Source organism: Somniosus microcephalus, chromosome 9, assembly GCF_052327205.1.
Source record: "Somniosus microcephalus isolate GS21.2 chromosome 9, FLI_Smic_1.0, whole genome shotgun sequence".
In the NCBI taxonomy this organism is placed as follows: Eukaryota; Metazoa; Chordata; class Chondrichthyes; order Squaliformes; family Somniosidae; genus Somniosus; species Somniosus microcephalus.
The window spans coordinates 134,675,439-134,689,053 of NC_140995.1; the positions used below are offsets into that span (position 1 = coordinate 134,675,439).

General features: G+C 43.1%; 1 protein-coding gene across 50 annotated transcripts in view; it reads left to right on the top strand.

Moving 5' to 3' along the window:
* trdn (triadin) overlaps positions 1 to 13,615 on the top strand; it is a 732,832-nt gene that overhangs the window by 409,999 nt on the left and 309,218 nt on the right. For 48 of the 50 annotated variants that reach the window (XM_085997256.1, XM_085997227.1, XM_085997243.1 and 45 more), the window contains one exon: positions 13,559 to 13,603. The exons of the other annotated variants lie outside the window; for them this stretch is intronic. In XM_085997256.1, the coding sequence (XP_085853382.1) occupies positions 13,559 to 13,603 (45 nt within the window). The remainder of the gene's footprint in view (positions 1 to 13,558; positions 13,604 to 13,615) is intronic. 50 annotated transcript variants of the gene reach the window in all.

Below are 13,615 nucleotides of genomic sequence, written 5' to 3' on the forward strand. Positions count from 1 at the left end.
TAATCACTCCAGCCAAACCGATGGACAAGAATTTTAAGGAGATTGTTGATACCCTACAGGAGCACTTAAACCCAACACCGCTGCTGATAGCGGAACGATTCAAATTCTTCAGGAGGAATCAGCACAAGAATGAAAGTAACGCTGATTACCTCACCGAATTAAGAAAGCTGTCAAAGCACTGCCAATTCGGGGCAGGACTGGCAGATTCTCTACGAGACAAATTGGTCTGCGGTCTCCTAAGTGAAGGAACACAGAAAAGGCTACTTTCTGAGAAAGATTTGACACTGGACAAGGCTTTCAGTGTGGCTGTATCATATGAAGCAGCAGCAAGAGGAGCTGCAGAGATACAGCAAAAGCCACAGGACTTCGGCACCCATGAAATGACATGGGGTTTCGAGAGATGTTATCGCTGTGGCAGATCCACCCATGACCAGAGGGACTGCTGGTTCAAGGACAAAGCATGCAGGCAATGCGGAAAGATGGGACACATTGCACGTGTATGCCAATCTGGAAACAAAAAATCCACTGACAGAAAAAAAATCAATAAGGAAAAGTACAGAAAGGTACAAATGATGATGGACAGTAGCTCCGAAGACCAGAAGAGCGATAGCGACTCCGGAAACAAGAGACTAAGCTGTCTCAAATTACATAATGTAATTGCCAAAGAAGATTACCAGACCATTTGGGTTACCCTCACGATAGTGGGGTCCCCAGTTAAAATGGAGCAAGATACAGGATCAGCTCTGACCATCATAAGTCGATGGGATTACGAGCGGCTATTTCCGCATATACCTTTGAAAGACACATCCATTATCTTGAAGACATATACGGGGCAGAAAGTATACCCCAAAGGAAAAATAATGGTGCCTGTTGTATACAACGGCAAGGAAATACAGAAGTTGTATTTATACGTTCTGCAAGATGGTGGTCCACCGTTGTTGGGACGTGAATGGATCAGGAAGATACGTTTAGATTGGCACTCCATTCAGGCACTGACGGTGACCAGTAAGAAAAAAAATGATGATGACGTCATACCTGAACGATTAAAAGACATCTTGGCCAACGCCAAGGAAGTGTTTCAACAGGAACTAGGAACCTTGAAAGGCGTCACCGCCTCAATAAAAGTGGAAGATGCGGCAATTCCCAAGTTTTTTAAGGCAAGGCCGGTGCCATACGCAATTCGTCCAGCAGTCGAGGCAGAGCTGGAGAATTTGGAAAAAGCAGGCGTGTTATCCAAGGTAGATTGGAGCGAGTGGGCAACACCCATCGTCCCGGTCATGAAGAAAATGTTGAATAATGATAAATCTGAAGAACAGAGAAAAATTCGCATCTGTGGGGACTTCAAGGTGACTGTAAACCCGGTCCTTCACACGATACAGTATCCTCTTCCAAGGAGAGAAGATATTTTCGCCTCACTATCCGGAGGGAAACGTTACACCAAAATTGACTTGGCACAGGCATATCTACAGATGGAGGTTGAGGAAGCCTCTAAAAAGTATCTCACGATAAACACACACAAAGGCCTGTACCAGTACAATCGACTGGTTTTCGGAGTAGCATCAGCTCCAGCTATCTGGCAAAGAGCTATGGAGCAAGTCCTGCAAGGGATTCCGGGGACTCAATGCTACCTAGACGACATCCTTGTAACAGGAGAAAATGACAACGAGCACCTTGCCAATTTGGAGCAGGTGCTCACTAGGCTGAGAGAACGGGGCCTACGAGCAAATCGCCCCAAGTGCGAATTTTTCCAGAAACAAATATCATATTGTGGCCATATAATTAACGAAGAAGGGTTGCATAAGTCACCTGAAAAAATTGAAGCAGTCATAAAAGCCCCAGCACCTGAAAATGTCTCACAATTAAGGTCGTTCCTGGGATTGATAAATTACTATCATAAATTTTTACCGAACTTGTCAACTGTTCTGCACCCTCTTAACGCACTCCTACAAACGGGAGTAATTTGGAAATGGAGCGAAGACTGTAAACGTGCCTTCCATAAATGCAAAGGCTTGATCATGTCCAAGGAAGTGTTGGCTCATTGCAACCCATCACTGCCAATCAGACTGGCGTGCAATGCATCCCCTTACGGCGTAGGAGCGGTATTACCGCATAGATTCCCTGATGGCTCGGAGCGGCCGATAGCTTTTGTGTCACGCTCATTGAACTCAGCTGAGCGTAACTATGCCCAGATCGACAGGGAAGCACTCAGCCTGGTATGGGGAGTGAAGAAATTCAACCATTACCTACACGGACAAAAACTTACCTTGTTGACTGACCATCAACCCCTCGTCTCCATATTCAACCCTAAAAAGGGCGTTCCCATTATGAAAGCGCAAAAGCTACAGAGGTGGTCCCTTTTCCTAGGGGCACACCAATATGACATAGAATAAAAAGGATCAAAACAGCATGGGAATGCTGACGGCTTATCGCGCCTACCGTTGCCAATGGTAGAAGAGGCACCTACAGTGGACCCAGTGGAGATGTTCCACTCAACCATAGTAGAATGTCTACCAGTAACAAATTCTACCATTGAAAAGGAAACGAGAAATGACCCGACTCTCTCACGAGTCTATGATTTAACGGTGAAGGGATGGCCAGCACATGGCGAACCACTGTTGCCAGCATTCTCGCAAAGAAGAGAACAGCTGTCAGTGTGCCGAGGAACCTTGATGTGTGGATCCAGAGTGGTGATTCCACCCAAACTCCAGGATAAAGTGCTAAAGGAGCTTCACGAGGGGCATCTGGGTGGAGTGAAAATGAAGAACCTAGCCAGAGCGTTTGTGTGGTGGCCAGGTTTCGATGGAGACATTGAAAAAATGATCAAGAGCTGTCTAGGATGCCAGAAGGTCCAAAACACCCCACCACAAGCCCCTCTACATCCATGGGAGTGGCCCTCGTCTCCATGGCAAAGGGTACATATCGACTTTGCTGGTCCATTTATGGACTCAATGTTCTTAATCGCGGTTGATGCACACTCCAAGTGGCCGGAGGTAATAAAGATGTCCGCCACCACCACGGAAAAAACCATCACAGTATTAAGGACCATATTTGCCAGGAATGGGCTGCCTGAACAGATCTGTTCTGATAATGGACCGCAATTTGTGTCCGAAGAATTCAGGAAGTTCTTAAAAAACAATGGGGTTAAGCACTACACGTCCGCCCCATACCATCCCGCCACCAATGGATTAGCTGAAAGGTTTGTCCAGGCCTTCAAGAAGGCCATAAAGGCCATGGGTAATGAAGACATAAATCTACAATATAAGGTAGATAACTTCTTGTTTGCATACAGGAATGCAACACATGTGGTTACAAACCAAACTCCCGCCATGATGTTTTTCAATAGAAGACTAAGATGCCGGCTGGATTTGATCAAGCCAAACATCAGAAGGGACGTAGAGAACCGGCAATTTCAAGGCATGAATGAAAGGCCAACTAGAACCTTCCAGATAGGTCAACAAGTTTTGGCCCGGGACTACCGTACCGAGAAATGGCAGCCTGGAACTATTTGCACATGACTAGGACCGCTGATGTATACCGTGGACATTGGTGAAAGCATAATAAGGCGCCATGCTGACCAGATCATAGAGTCATCCGAAAAGGGACAACCTACACCACAACTCTATACGCCTAATGATGAAGCAGAGATACCCATAGTATCTACCTCCGATCCGGTGATACTGGAACCAGATGAACCCGACACTGGCATTCAAGCCGAATCGACCTTGCCAAAAGAACCTACTACACCACCGAAAACTACTACACCACCGAGGCGTTATCCGGACCGAGTCAGGAAGCCTCCAGAGAGACTGACTTATAATTGATTAACTGCAGCAAATGTGTAGATTATTGTTCTTGTAAACATGTTAATTAATGACTACTTAAAATGTTATGTACTAATTATCTAAAAGGGGAGGAATTGTAGTGTATGTACCTTTAAGAGCCCCTGTGTACTGTAATACCGGTAGTGACCACTCGGGTATATAAGCCTGTATAGCGTCTTGTATCTTTTAGTTCACCTCCAGACTTTGTTCAGTAAACACCTGTTAAACGAACTCCTGCATTCCGTGTCTCCATTAACACACGGATACAACAATTTCAACATTACATTGCATGTTTGCAGGCCATGACAGCCTATATGAAGACAAGAGCTTTACAATGGATTTTAAGATATCGGCCCAACATTTGCGATCGGAGGCTTCCCGTGGGTGGATGCCTCTGACCTGTAAAATATCTACGCATTTACCTGGTGGCCCGGGAGGTATAGAGGCTTGCGATCCTGGGCCTCTCCGGGTATGCGCGAGCAGAGGCCCACGTATCCCAGGGGCGCATACGGTTCGCAAGCACCCCTGGGATCATGTGGGCCGACCCAACCAATAAAAGAAGGGAATCCCCATTCATACTTATGGGAGTTCCATGGAACTCCCATAAATATGAATGGGGATCACTTAAAAACACACACAAACACATGAAATACATTTTTTTTAAATTACGTATTTAAAATTAATTAAAATGCCATTTAATTAAATATTTTAAACAAAAGTTTTGCTAAAAATAAACTTACCTTATTGGACAGGGTTTTTAATGTATAAATGAGTGATAACATTTTATTTTTCTATTTTTTAAACTCTTATGCTGGTAAAAACAGGCCTTACGTCTGCTTTTACCAGGCGTAAGAATTTCACTGGCATTCAGTGGGCAGAAGTTGGGCAAATGGTGCAACTCTCCACCCACAGAGGCCCATCTCCTGGGGATGCGGAGGATCTGTCAAGAGGATTCTTAACATATCGCAAGTTCCGGGTTTTAGCGCATGCGCTTCGCATACCTAAACCCAGCACTTGCACGGCCCCTACGGGCGCGTACACACCTCGCAAAATACGGCCCCTAATGTTTCAGAAACATCCCTACTGAAATTGATAGCAGAGGGACAGATATATTTCTGTGCTAAACTATCAAGTTTAAGGTACCTCAAAGCTCTTAAAAAAAACATATAAATGCAGGAAGGAAACAACTAATGATGCTGAAAGTCATTTGCAAGATATTGACATCATGTCACTTGTGGTTAACCCCAAAATGTTAAGTAGCCCGGAGCATGCCCTTATGATGCTCTGCCTCATTAAACTTGTAATGTTACCCAGAGATGATTGACGTGATATACTGCTTAAAATGACAGGGCCTCTATTCAGAAGATCCTCTTTATGTCAGTATTCCCAAATTTGCAGACAACTTATTTCCATATTCAAGCAGTTCTTCAAAACAGTTCTTCAGTCTGTCTCCCTGATGCATTATTGATTTTGTTAGATCTTGGTTTATGGCTTAATCAAGGGGACTTGTTAGTAGACTGAGTCTATATAGAATCATACTTTCATATAATCACCTAGTATCACAGAGGGGTTAGAGTTAGAGGCTCTTGTAAGTTATGAGGACAATCAAGTGACAATCAAGTTGGGAATTACCTTGTATTTCATTCTTGGCAACTTGCATGCCCTCGTTGTGGTTGTCTAATGAATACACATCCATTCCAATTTATACACATTACTTCTAAAGGAAGTCATTGTTGATGAACCTCAAATCATTTGATCTCCAACAGAAGAAAATAAGAAACCAATGGTAGATTCAGTAACTTTATTAAAGGTTTAAAGATTACCATTGTGAGTTATTGACCTAGAGTAATCTTACATAATATTAATGTTTAAATAAAAGTAGGTAGAATGATCCCATTTGTGGTAACGTTAGCAATAGTTAATGTTAGCAATAATTTATCATTTATTGCAGCATTATTTTAACTCTGATTCTATTTTTGGCATAATTATAACAAGCTTGAATATCATAGGATCATACAGCACAGAAGGAGGCCATTTGGGCCTTCATGTCTATGCCGGACCTTTGAACGAGCTATCAAATTAGTCACAACTCACAAATAAGACCTGCATTTGCTGTCAGCAAGAGCTTCTGCTTCTGGTGGGTTCTCCTGAAATTGGAGCAGTGCTCCATGCTGTACTTTTACAGATTTACATTAGTGCATTCTGGAAGTTGTAGTTCACGATCAGGTTGTGTGTTCATTCACAGATAATAGGTATGGTACTTGCATATTAACTGAACACTAGATGGCCTCCTGATGGGAGTGATTGTAGCAATTACACTCCAGTATCTTATCTTGTATTATTTTGTTATTCTTTCACGGAATATTCGAGAGGGCCTGGAAGTAAAAGCAACTAGTTATTACCACACCAACTATGAGTGTTTATTTAGGCATAACAGTGGTAACAAGGATAACAGACAGTGCATTGTTAAGATTGAATATTAGATATTTTTGTTACTTAGGTAGTGGTCCACCTTGTCACTGAATTATTTTTAATCATGTCGGTATTAGTTGGAAAAATTGGAGTGTATCAAATGGGGTCAGGCTGGAGTGACGATGTAGAAAAATGCCCTTGCAATAGAAGCCAAAAAGACAGCAGTTTTGCTTATTATGGTGTGGAGATGCCGGAGTTGGACTGGGGTGGACAAATGTAAGAAGTCACACAACACCAGGTTATAGTCCAACAGCTTTATTTGAAATCACAAGCTTTCGGAGCGCTGCTCCTTCGTCAGGTGACCTGAAACCCGAAACATATACATTGATTTAGAAGCTGATTGCTCCTGCCCAGACTAAAGACAAATGGTATGAGGAGTTGGTCCAAGTGGCCAAAGAACATCTGAGCCTGAAACCACTTCTTATTCTGGAACAGTTCAAGTTTAATCAGAGGAGGCAAAGGGATGACGAAAATGTTTCTCAGAACTGAGGAAATAGTCCGAAACATGTCATTTTGGTGGGTTTCTCAAAGATACAAAAAATTGTCACAATTAAAATTAATGAGTGGGAAATCATGGGGGCTTGTATCTGAATTCTTGAGGTGCTCCTGGCGTGTTGCAGGTGGAGATTTACCCCATGATTTTTTTTATTTGTTCATGGGATGTGGGTGTCACTGGCAAGGCCAGCATTTATTGCCCATTCCTAGTTGCCGTTGAGAAGGAGGTGGTGAGCCACTTTCTTGAACCGCTGCAGTCCGTGTGGTGATGGTACTCCCACAGTGCTGTTAGGGAGCGAGTTCCAGGATTTTGACCCAGCAACGATGAAGGATTGGTGATATACTTCCAAGTCAGAATGATGTGTGACTTGGAGGGGAACTTGGAGGTGGTGGTGTTCCCATGCACCTGCTGCCCTTGTCCTTCAAGGTGGAAGAGGTCGCAGGTTTGGGAGGTGCTGTTGAAAAAGCCTTGGCGAGTTGCTGCAGTGCATCTTGTAGATGGTACACACTGCAGCCACAATACACCGGTGGTGGAGGGAGTGAATATTTAAGGTGGTGGATGGGGTGCCAGTCAAGCGGGCTGCTTTGTCTTGAATGGTGTTGAGCTTCTTGAGTGTTGTTGGAGCTACATTCATCCAGGCAAGTGGAGATTATTCCATTACACTCCTGACTTGTGCCTTGTAGATGGTGGAAAGGCTTTGGGGAGTCAGGAGGTGAGACACTTGCTGCAGAATACCTAGCCTCAGACCTGCTCTTGTCACCACAGTATTTATGTGGCTGGTCCAGTTAAGTTTCTGGTCAATGGTGACCCCCAGGATATTGATGGTAGGGGATTCGGCGATGGTAATGCCATTGAATGTCGCTTGTTGGAGATAGTCATTGCCTGGCACTTGTGTGACACGAATGTTACCTGCCACTTATCAGCCCAAGCCTGAATGTCGTCCAGGTCTTGCTGCATGCGGGCATGGACTGCTTCATTATCTGAGGAGTTGCGAATGGCACTGAAAACTGTGCAGTCGTCAATGAACATCCCCATTTCTGACCTAATGATGGAGGGAAGGTCATTGATGAAGCAGCTGAAGATGGTTGGGCCTAGGACACTGCCCTGAGGAACTCCTGCAGCAATGTCCTGGGGCTGTAATGATTGACCTCCAACCACCACAACCATCTTCCTTTGTGCTAGGTATGACTCCAGCCAGTGGAGAGTTTCCCCCCCCACCCCCCCACCGATTCCCATTGACTTCAGTTTTACTAGGGCTCCTTGATGCCACACTTGGTCAAATGCTGCCTTCATGTCAAGGGCAGTCACTCTCATCTCACCTCTGGAATTCAGCTCCTTTGTCCATGTTTGGGTGTGGAGCCGAGTGGTCCTGGCAGAACCCAAACTGGGCATCAGTGAGCAGGTTATTGGTGAGTAAGTACTGCTTGATAGCACTGTCGATGACACCTTCCATCACTTTACTGATGATTGAGAGTAGACTGATGGGGCGGTAATTGGCCGGATTGGATTTGTCCTGCTTTTTGTGGACAGGACATACCTGGGCAGTTTCCCACATTGTCGGATAGATGCCAGTGTTATAACTGTACTGGAACAGCTTGGCTAGAGGCGCGGCTGGTTCTGGAGCACAAGTCTTCAGCACGACAGCCGGGATGTTGTCGGGGCCCAAAGCCTTTGCTGTATCCAGTGCACTCAGCCGTTTCTTGATATCACTTGGCGTGAACCGAATTGGCTGAAGATTGGCTTCTGTGGTGGTAGGGACCTCAGAAGAAGGCCAATATGGATCATCCACTCGGCACTTCTGGCTGAAGATGGTTGCAAACTTCAGCTTTGTCTTCTGCACTCATGTGCTGGGCTCCACCATCATTGAGGATGGGGACATTGATGGAGCCTCCTCCTCCCGTTTGTTGTTTCATGGTCCACCACCATTCACGACTGGATGTGGCAGGACTGCAGAGCTTTGCTCTGATCCTTTGATTGTGGGATCGCTTAGCTCTGTCTATAACATGCTGCTTCCGCTTTTTAGCATGCATGTAGTCCTGTGTTGCAGCTTCCTCAGGTTGGCACCACATTTTTTAGTATGCCTGGCATGCTCTTCTACACTCCTTATTGAACCACAGTTGGTCCCCTGGCTTGATGGTAATGGTAGAGTGAGGGATATGCCGGGCCATGAGGTTACAGATTGTGGTGGAATCTAACGCTGCTGCTGATGGCCCACAGTGTCTCATGGATGCCCAGTCTTGAGCTGCTAGATCTGTTCTGAATCTATCCCATTTAGCACGGTGGTAGTGCTGCACAACATGATGGAGGGTGTCCTCAGTGTGAAGACGGGACTTCATTTCCACAATGACTGTGCAGTGGTCACTGCTACCAATGCTGTCATGGCCAGATGCATCTACGACAGGTAGACTGGTGAGGACGAGGTCAAATAGGTTTATCCCTTGTGTTGGTTCACTCACCACCTGTCACAGGCCGAGACTGGCAGCTATGTCCTTCAGGACTCGGCCAGCTCGGTCAGTAGTGGTGCTACCGAGCCACTCTTGGTGATAGACATTGAAGTCTCCCACCCAGAGTACATTCTGTACCCTTGCTGCTCTCAGTGCTTCTTCCAAGTGGTGTTCAACATGGAGGAGTATTGATTCATCAGCTGAGAGAGGGCGGTAGGTGGTAATCAGCAGGAGGTTTCCTTGCTCATGCTTGACCTGAAGCCATGAGACTTCATGGGGTCCGGAGTCAATGTTGAGAACTCCCCCGGCCACTCCTTCCTGACTGTATACCACGGTGCCACCACCCCTGGTGGGTCTGTCCTGCCGGTGGGACAGGACATACCCAGGGATGGTGATGGAGGAGTTTGGGATATTGTCTGAAAGGTATGATTCTGTGAGTATGACTATGTCAGGTTGTTGCTTGACTAGTCTGTGGGACAACTCTCCCAATTTTGGCACAATTCCCCAGATGTTGGTAAGGAGGACTTTACAGGGTTGACTGGGCTGGGTATGCCGTTGTGTCCGTAACCGGTGCCAAGGTCGATGCCGGGTGATTCATCCGGGTTTATTCTTATTCTTTTTCGTAGCAATTTTGTTACAACTGAGTGGCTTGCTAGGCCATTTCAGAGGGCAGTTAAGAGTCAATGACATTGCTGTGGGTCTGGAGTCACATATAGGCCAGACCAGGTAAGGACGGCAGATTCCCTTCCCTAAAGGACATTAGTGAACCAGATGGGTTTTTACGACAATCCGATAATTTCATGGTCACCATTACTGATACTAGCTTTTTATTCCGGATTTATTTAATTAACTGAATTCAAATTCCCCAGCTACCTATCTAATTTAAAGTTAGATGTCAATGGACCTGGATCTTGGGGTTCAATTCCAAAACATAACCGTGCCTATTGTGTAAGAAAAACAGCGTGCCACTATTAATGTATATCACTCGAACATGTGGAGATATATAATATATTATATTATATAATAGAGATGATTTAAAACAGGAACAACAAAAATGTTTTAAACCAACTATAATTGCTTATGCTTTTTTTTATTTTGCTCATGTGTTGAACTGAATAGAAGCAGATTTGTAAACTAACCGACATTGATGACTATATCCTCACTGACTATGCTTCTTTTTGTGTTCTTTCTTCTTAAAAGCCAAACCAGAAAGTAAATATGCCCAATGCTGCTCTGCCTTCCAGTGACACTATTTACATGGAGTTGTGTGTGGGTGTGATGATAAATTCACTGCTGACTTATCACTCTGTTTTTTCTTGTTTTAATCTTTAGCTTGCTGGATTATGTAATGCAATGCTGACCTATTTCTAGAGACATTGGTTGTTTTTGTATATGTTGTTAAGTCAAGCAAACAGTTTGTTAAACTAATTGGCAGATTTTTTTGAGGCAGGAATTAGTCACAATTTGTGCCTTTAAGTGCATCAGCAAAGAAGATTTCCTCTGTGCCCGATTTGTAGCAAAATTGCTAATATGCTTATAAAGAGCATATTTATGATTTTGTTACAGGGAATGAACAGAATACTCTTACTCAAGATGTAGGGAAATTTTAGAATATAAACTATTTGGAGATTTGTTGACATATAGATAAACCCATTGATAGAGAACAGATAGGATATCAGCTACATGTAAACAGGCTGGACTAATGACATTTTATACAAGTAGACTTTATTTTCTTGATTGAGAAACTAACATTGTTATCTTTTAGTAAATAGTACATAGTTTGTGCATTTTTTTATAAGTTCAAACAACCGTATTATATCCTCATGTTTCATAATTGAAGTTGCAGTACTAAGATGGAACTGCAGCACACTCCCTATATTCCTCTTCTCATTCACAGTCTTTTTATAGTGTATTGTATGATTGCATATAATCTCAACATTAGTGGTGAATAATTTGAGTCAGCTTTATGTTAAATGAGAATATATTTATAATACAAACAAAAGTTATTATTTATCAAGGGCTAACAATCTCATAGAATGGGTTCTGGCCATCACTCACTCATATATTGTGTATGTTGACCAAACAGTGACCTATCTCAAAGTGATTGATGAACAATCTAATCCCATTTGATGAAAATAATAGAACAGCCTCTCAAATCACCATGCTGCTAAACACTAATCTGTTTATCAGATATAAGTATGGTTCCAGGGAAGAGCTTCACTTCTGTGCATCTGTCTTTCAGTGGCAAGCCCTGAACATAAATTGTTTAAATATATTGGATCTTTTTTTCCTGCATTGTATGCAACATCTGAACTCGAAGTCAGTTTTCAAGACTTTAGGCTGATTTTCTCTATTGCGTTCCCATATGAGTTTTGAATTTCATAAAATTCAGGTTTTCATATCACATGCCAGATAATTATTTTTTGAGAAGCATCAGCCCCCTCCCCAGAGCACAAGTAGGCCAATACTAAAAATGATAGAACTGTAAAAGTAAAATGGGCTCCTATAGTGAAATGTGTCCTTAGGATCACCTTGATCTAATTGCCATCTGTCTTATCCAATCCATTTTTCTCAGAATCAGCATCTTTCTGATGTAATTAAATGGGAGCTTCTGCCAAATTAAGGAGCTATCTGTGAAAGTGGCCACGGGCACCAGCAGAAAAGGTGTTGATTGTTAGGAAGTAAGGACTAAGCTTGGGATGAACAGCAACAGTCACAATCATTTTTTTTGATTTGACATTGTAGTTGAGTTTAGACTATGTATTTTCAACACTGTCCACATGGATTAAATCTGCAGATATTTGTTTAAATTTAGAGATTATTGGCATGTCAGTTAAAAAAATATGGTTGCTGCCATCCTTCCAAGCTTTCGCGCTTTCACAATGATGCCGCTGCCTAAATGGTTTAAACAGTGCCTTGGTTTTGGATTAAAATAGTAATGGAAAAACAGCGGGTTTATTTTTCAATCAATGGCTCGCATTTTCTGATCGGAGGCTTCCTGCGTGCAGAGGCCTCCGATCTAGAAAAAATCTACGTCCTTACCTGAGGACTCCAGAGGTCCGGCCATTTCCACTCCTGGGCCTCTGCTCTACGAAATGCGCAGGGCCCAGGTATCCCAGGGGCGCAGGCGGTTCACAAACGCCCCTGGGATCACGTGGGCCATGGGGAACCAATGGGAGAAGGGAATGCCCCTTCATACTTTTGACAGCATAGACCTGTCAAAAATATGAATGGAGATCACTCCAAAAACACATCAAAACATTAAATACATTTTTTTTTAAATCATGTTTTTAAAATTAGTTAAAATGACAATAAATTAAATACTTTAAACAAAAATTTAATTTTTGGAAAAAAAAATTAACGTTTTTTATGGGGCTAAAAATAAACTTAGCTTTTTTAATAGTATTTTTAAGTTATAAATGAGTGGAAAAAAATATTTTTTTACTTTTTTAAACTCTATGCTGGTCAAAGCAGGCCTTACGCATGCTTTTACCAGGCGTAAGATTTTTAAAGGATTTCAGCAGGCGGAAGTTCTGCAGAAAGTGGAACTCTCCACCCACAGAGGCCCTTCTCCAGGGCAGGCGGCGATCTGTCCAGAGGATTCTGGACAGATCGGAAGTGCCGGTTTTCAGCGCATGTGCTTTGCATGCCTGAAACCAGCACTTGTGAGGTCCCTACGGGTGTGTACACAGCTCGTGCACATCCGTAGGCATTGGAAATTACAGGCCATTATGCCTGCATTAAATGTGCAACATGAGATCTGGGTGCAGTATATTTGCAGAAATGAAAAACAAGAAAAAGGATGTATAATGCAACAGGTTGCTCACTGGGCCTGTGTTTAAATCCAACTTCGACTTATTGGATAATAGTGTCCTCCCTCTGCTGGCTGCAAAGGCCCTATGTGAAATGAGTTTTGATAATCTCACCCTGTTTCTAGTGGGCATGGGTGAACAGCAAAGAACTGCCCATTTTGGCATCAAATTGCAATTTCACTAAAGCACCCAGAATTACTGCTTTATGGGAAAAGACTTGGGCTTTTGTTTAGAGTTTTGTTGCATGGCAGAGTTTTATTCTTTAAATCTACATAAAATACCTATGCATGTCTTCAACAAATTTAGATAGCTCATATGATGCTACATCTGTTTAAACCGGGTCAGACTTTGCATCATGTATTACAATTATTCATAAGCTTTTTGTGGATTATGACGTAAAGTCTGTACATAGATGTTGAACAAAATGTAATTCTTTGAATAGATTATCATGCACGTATGCTGTGAAATAATTCCAATTTATCAAACATTAACACTTTCATTATTGTCAAACAGAGGCAAAAGCTGTAAAAGAGAAAAAAACACATCTCACACAACCAGGTATGATGATTG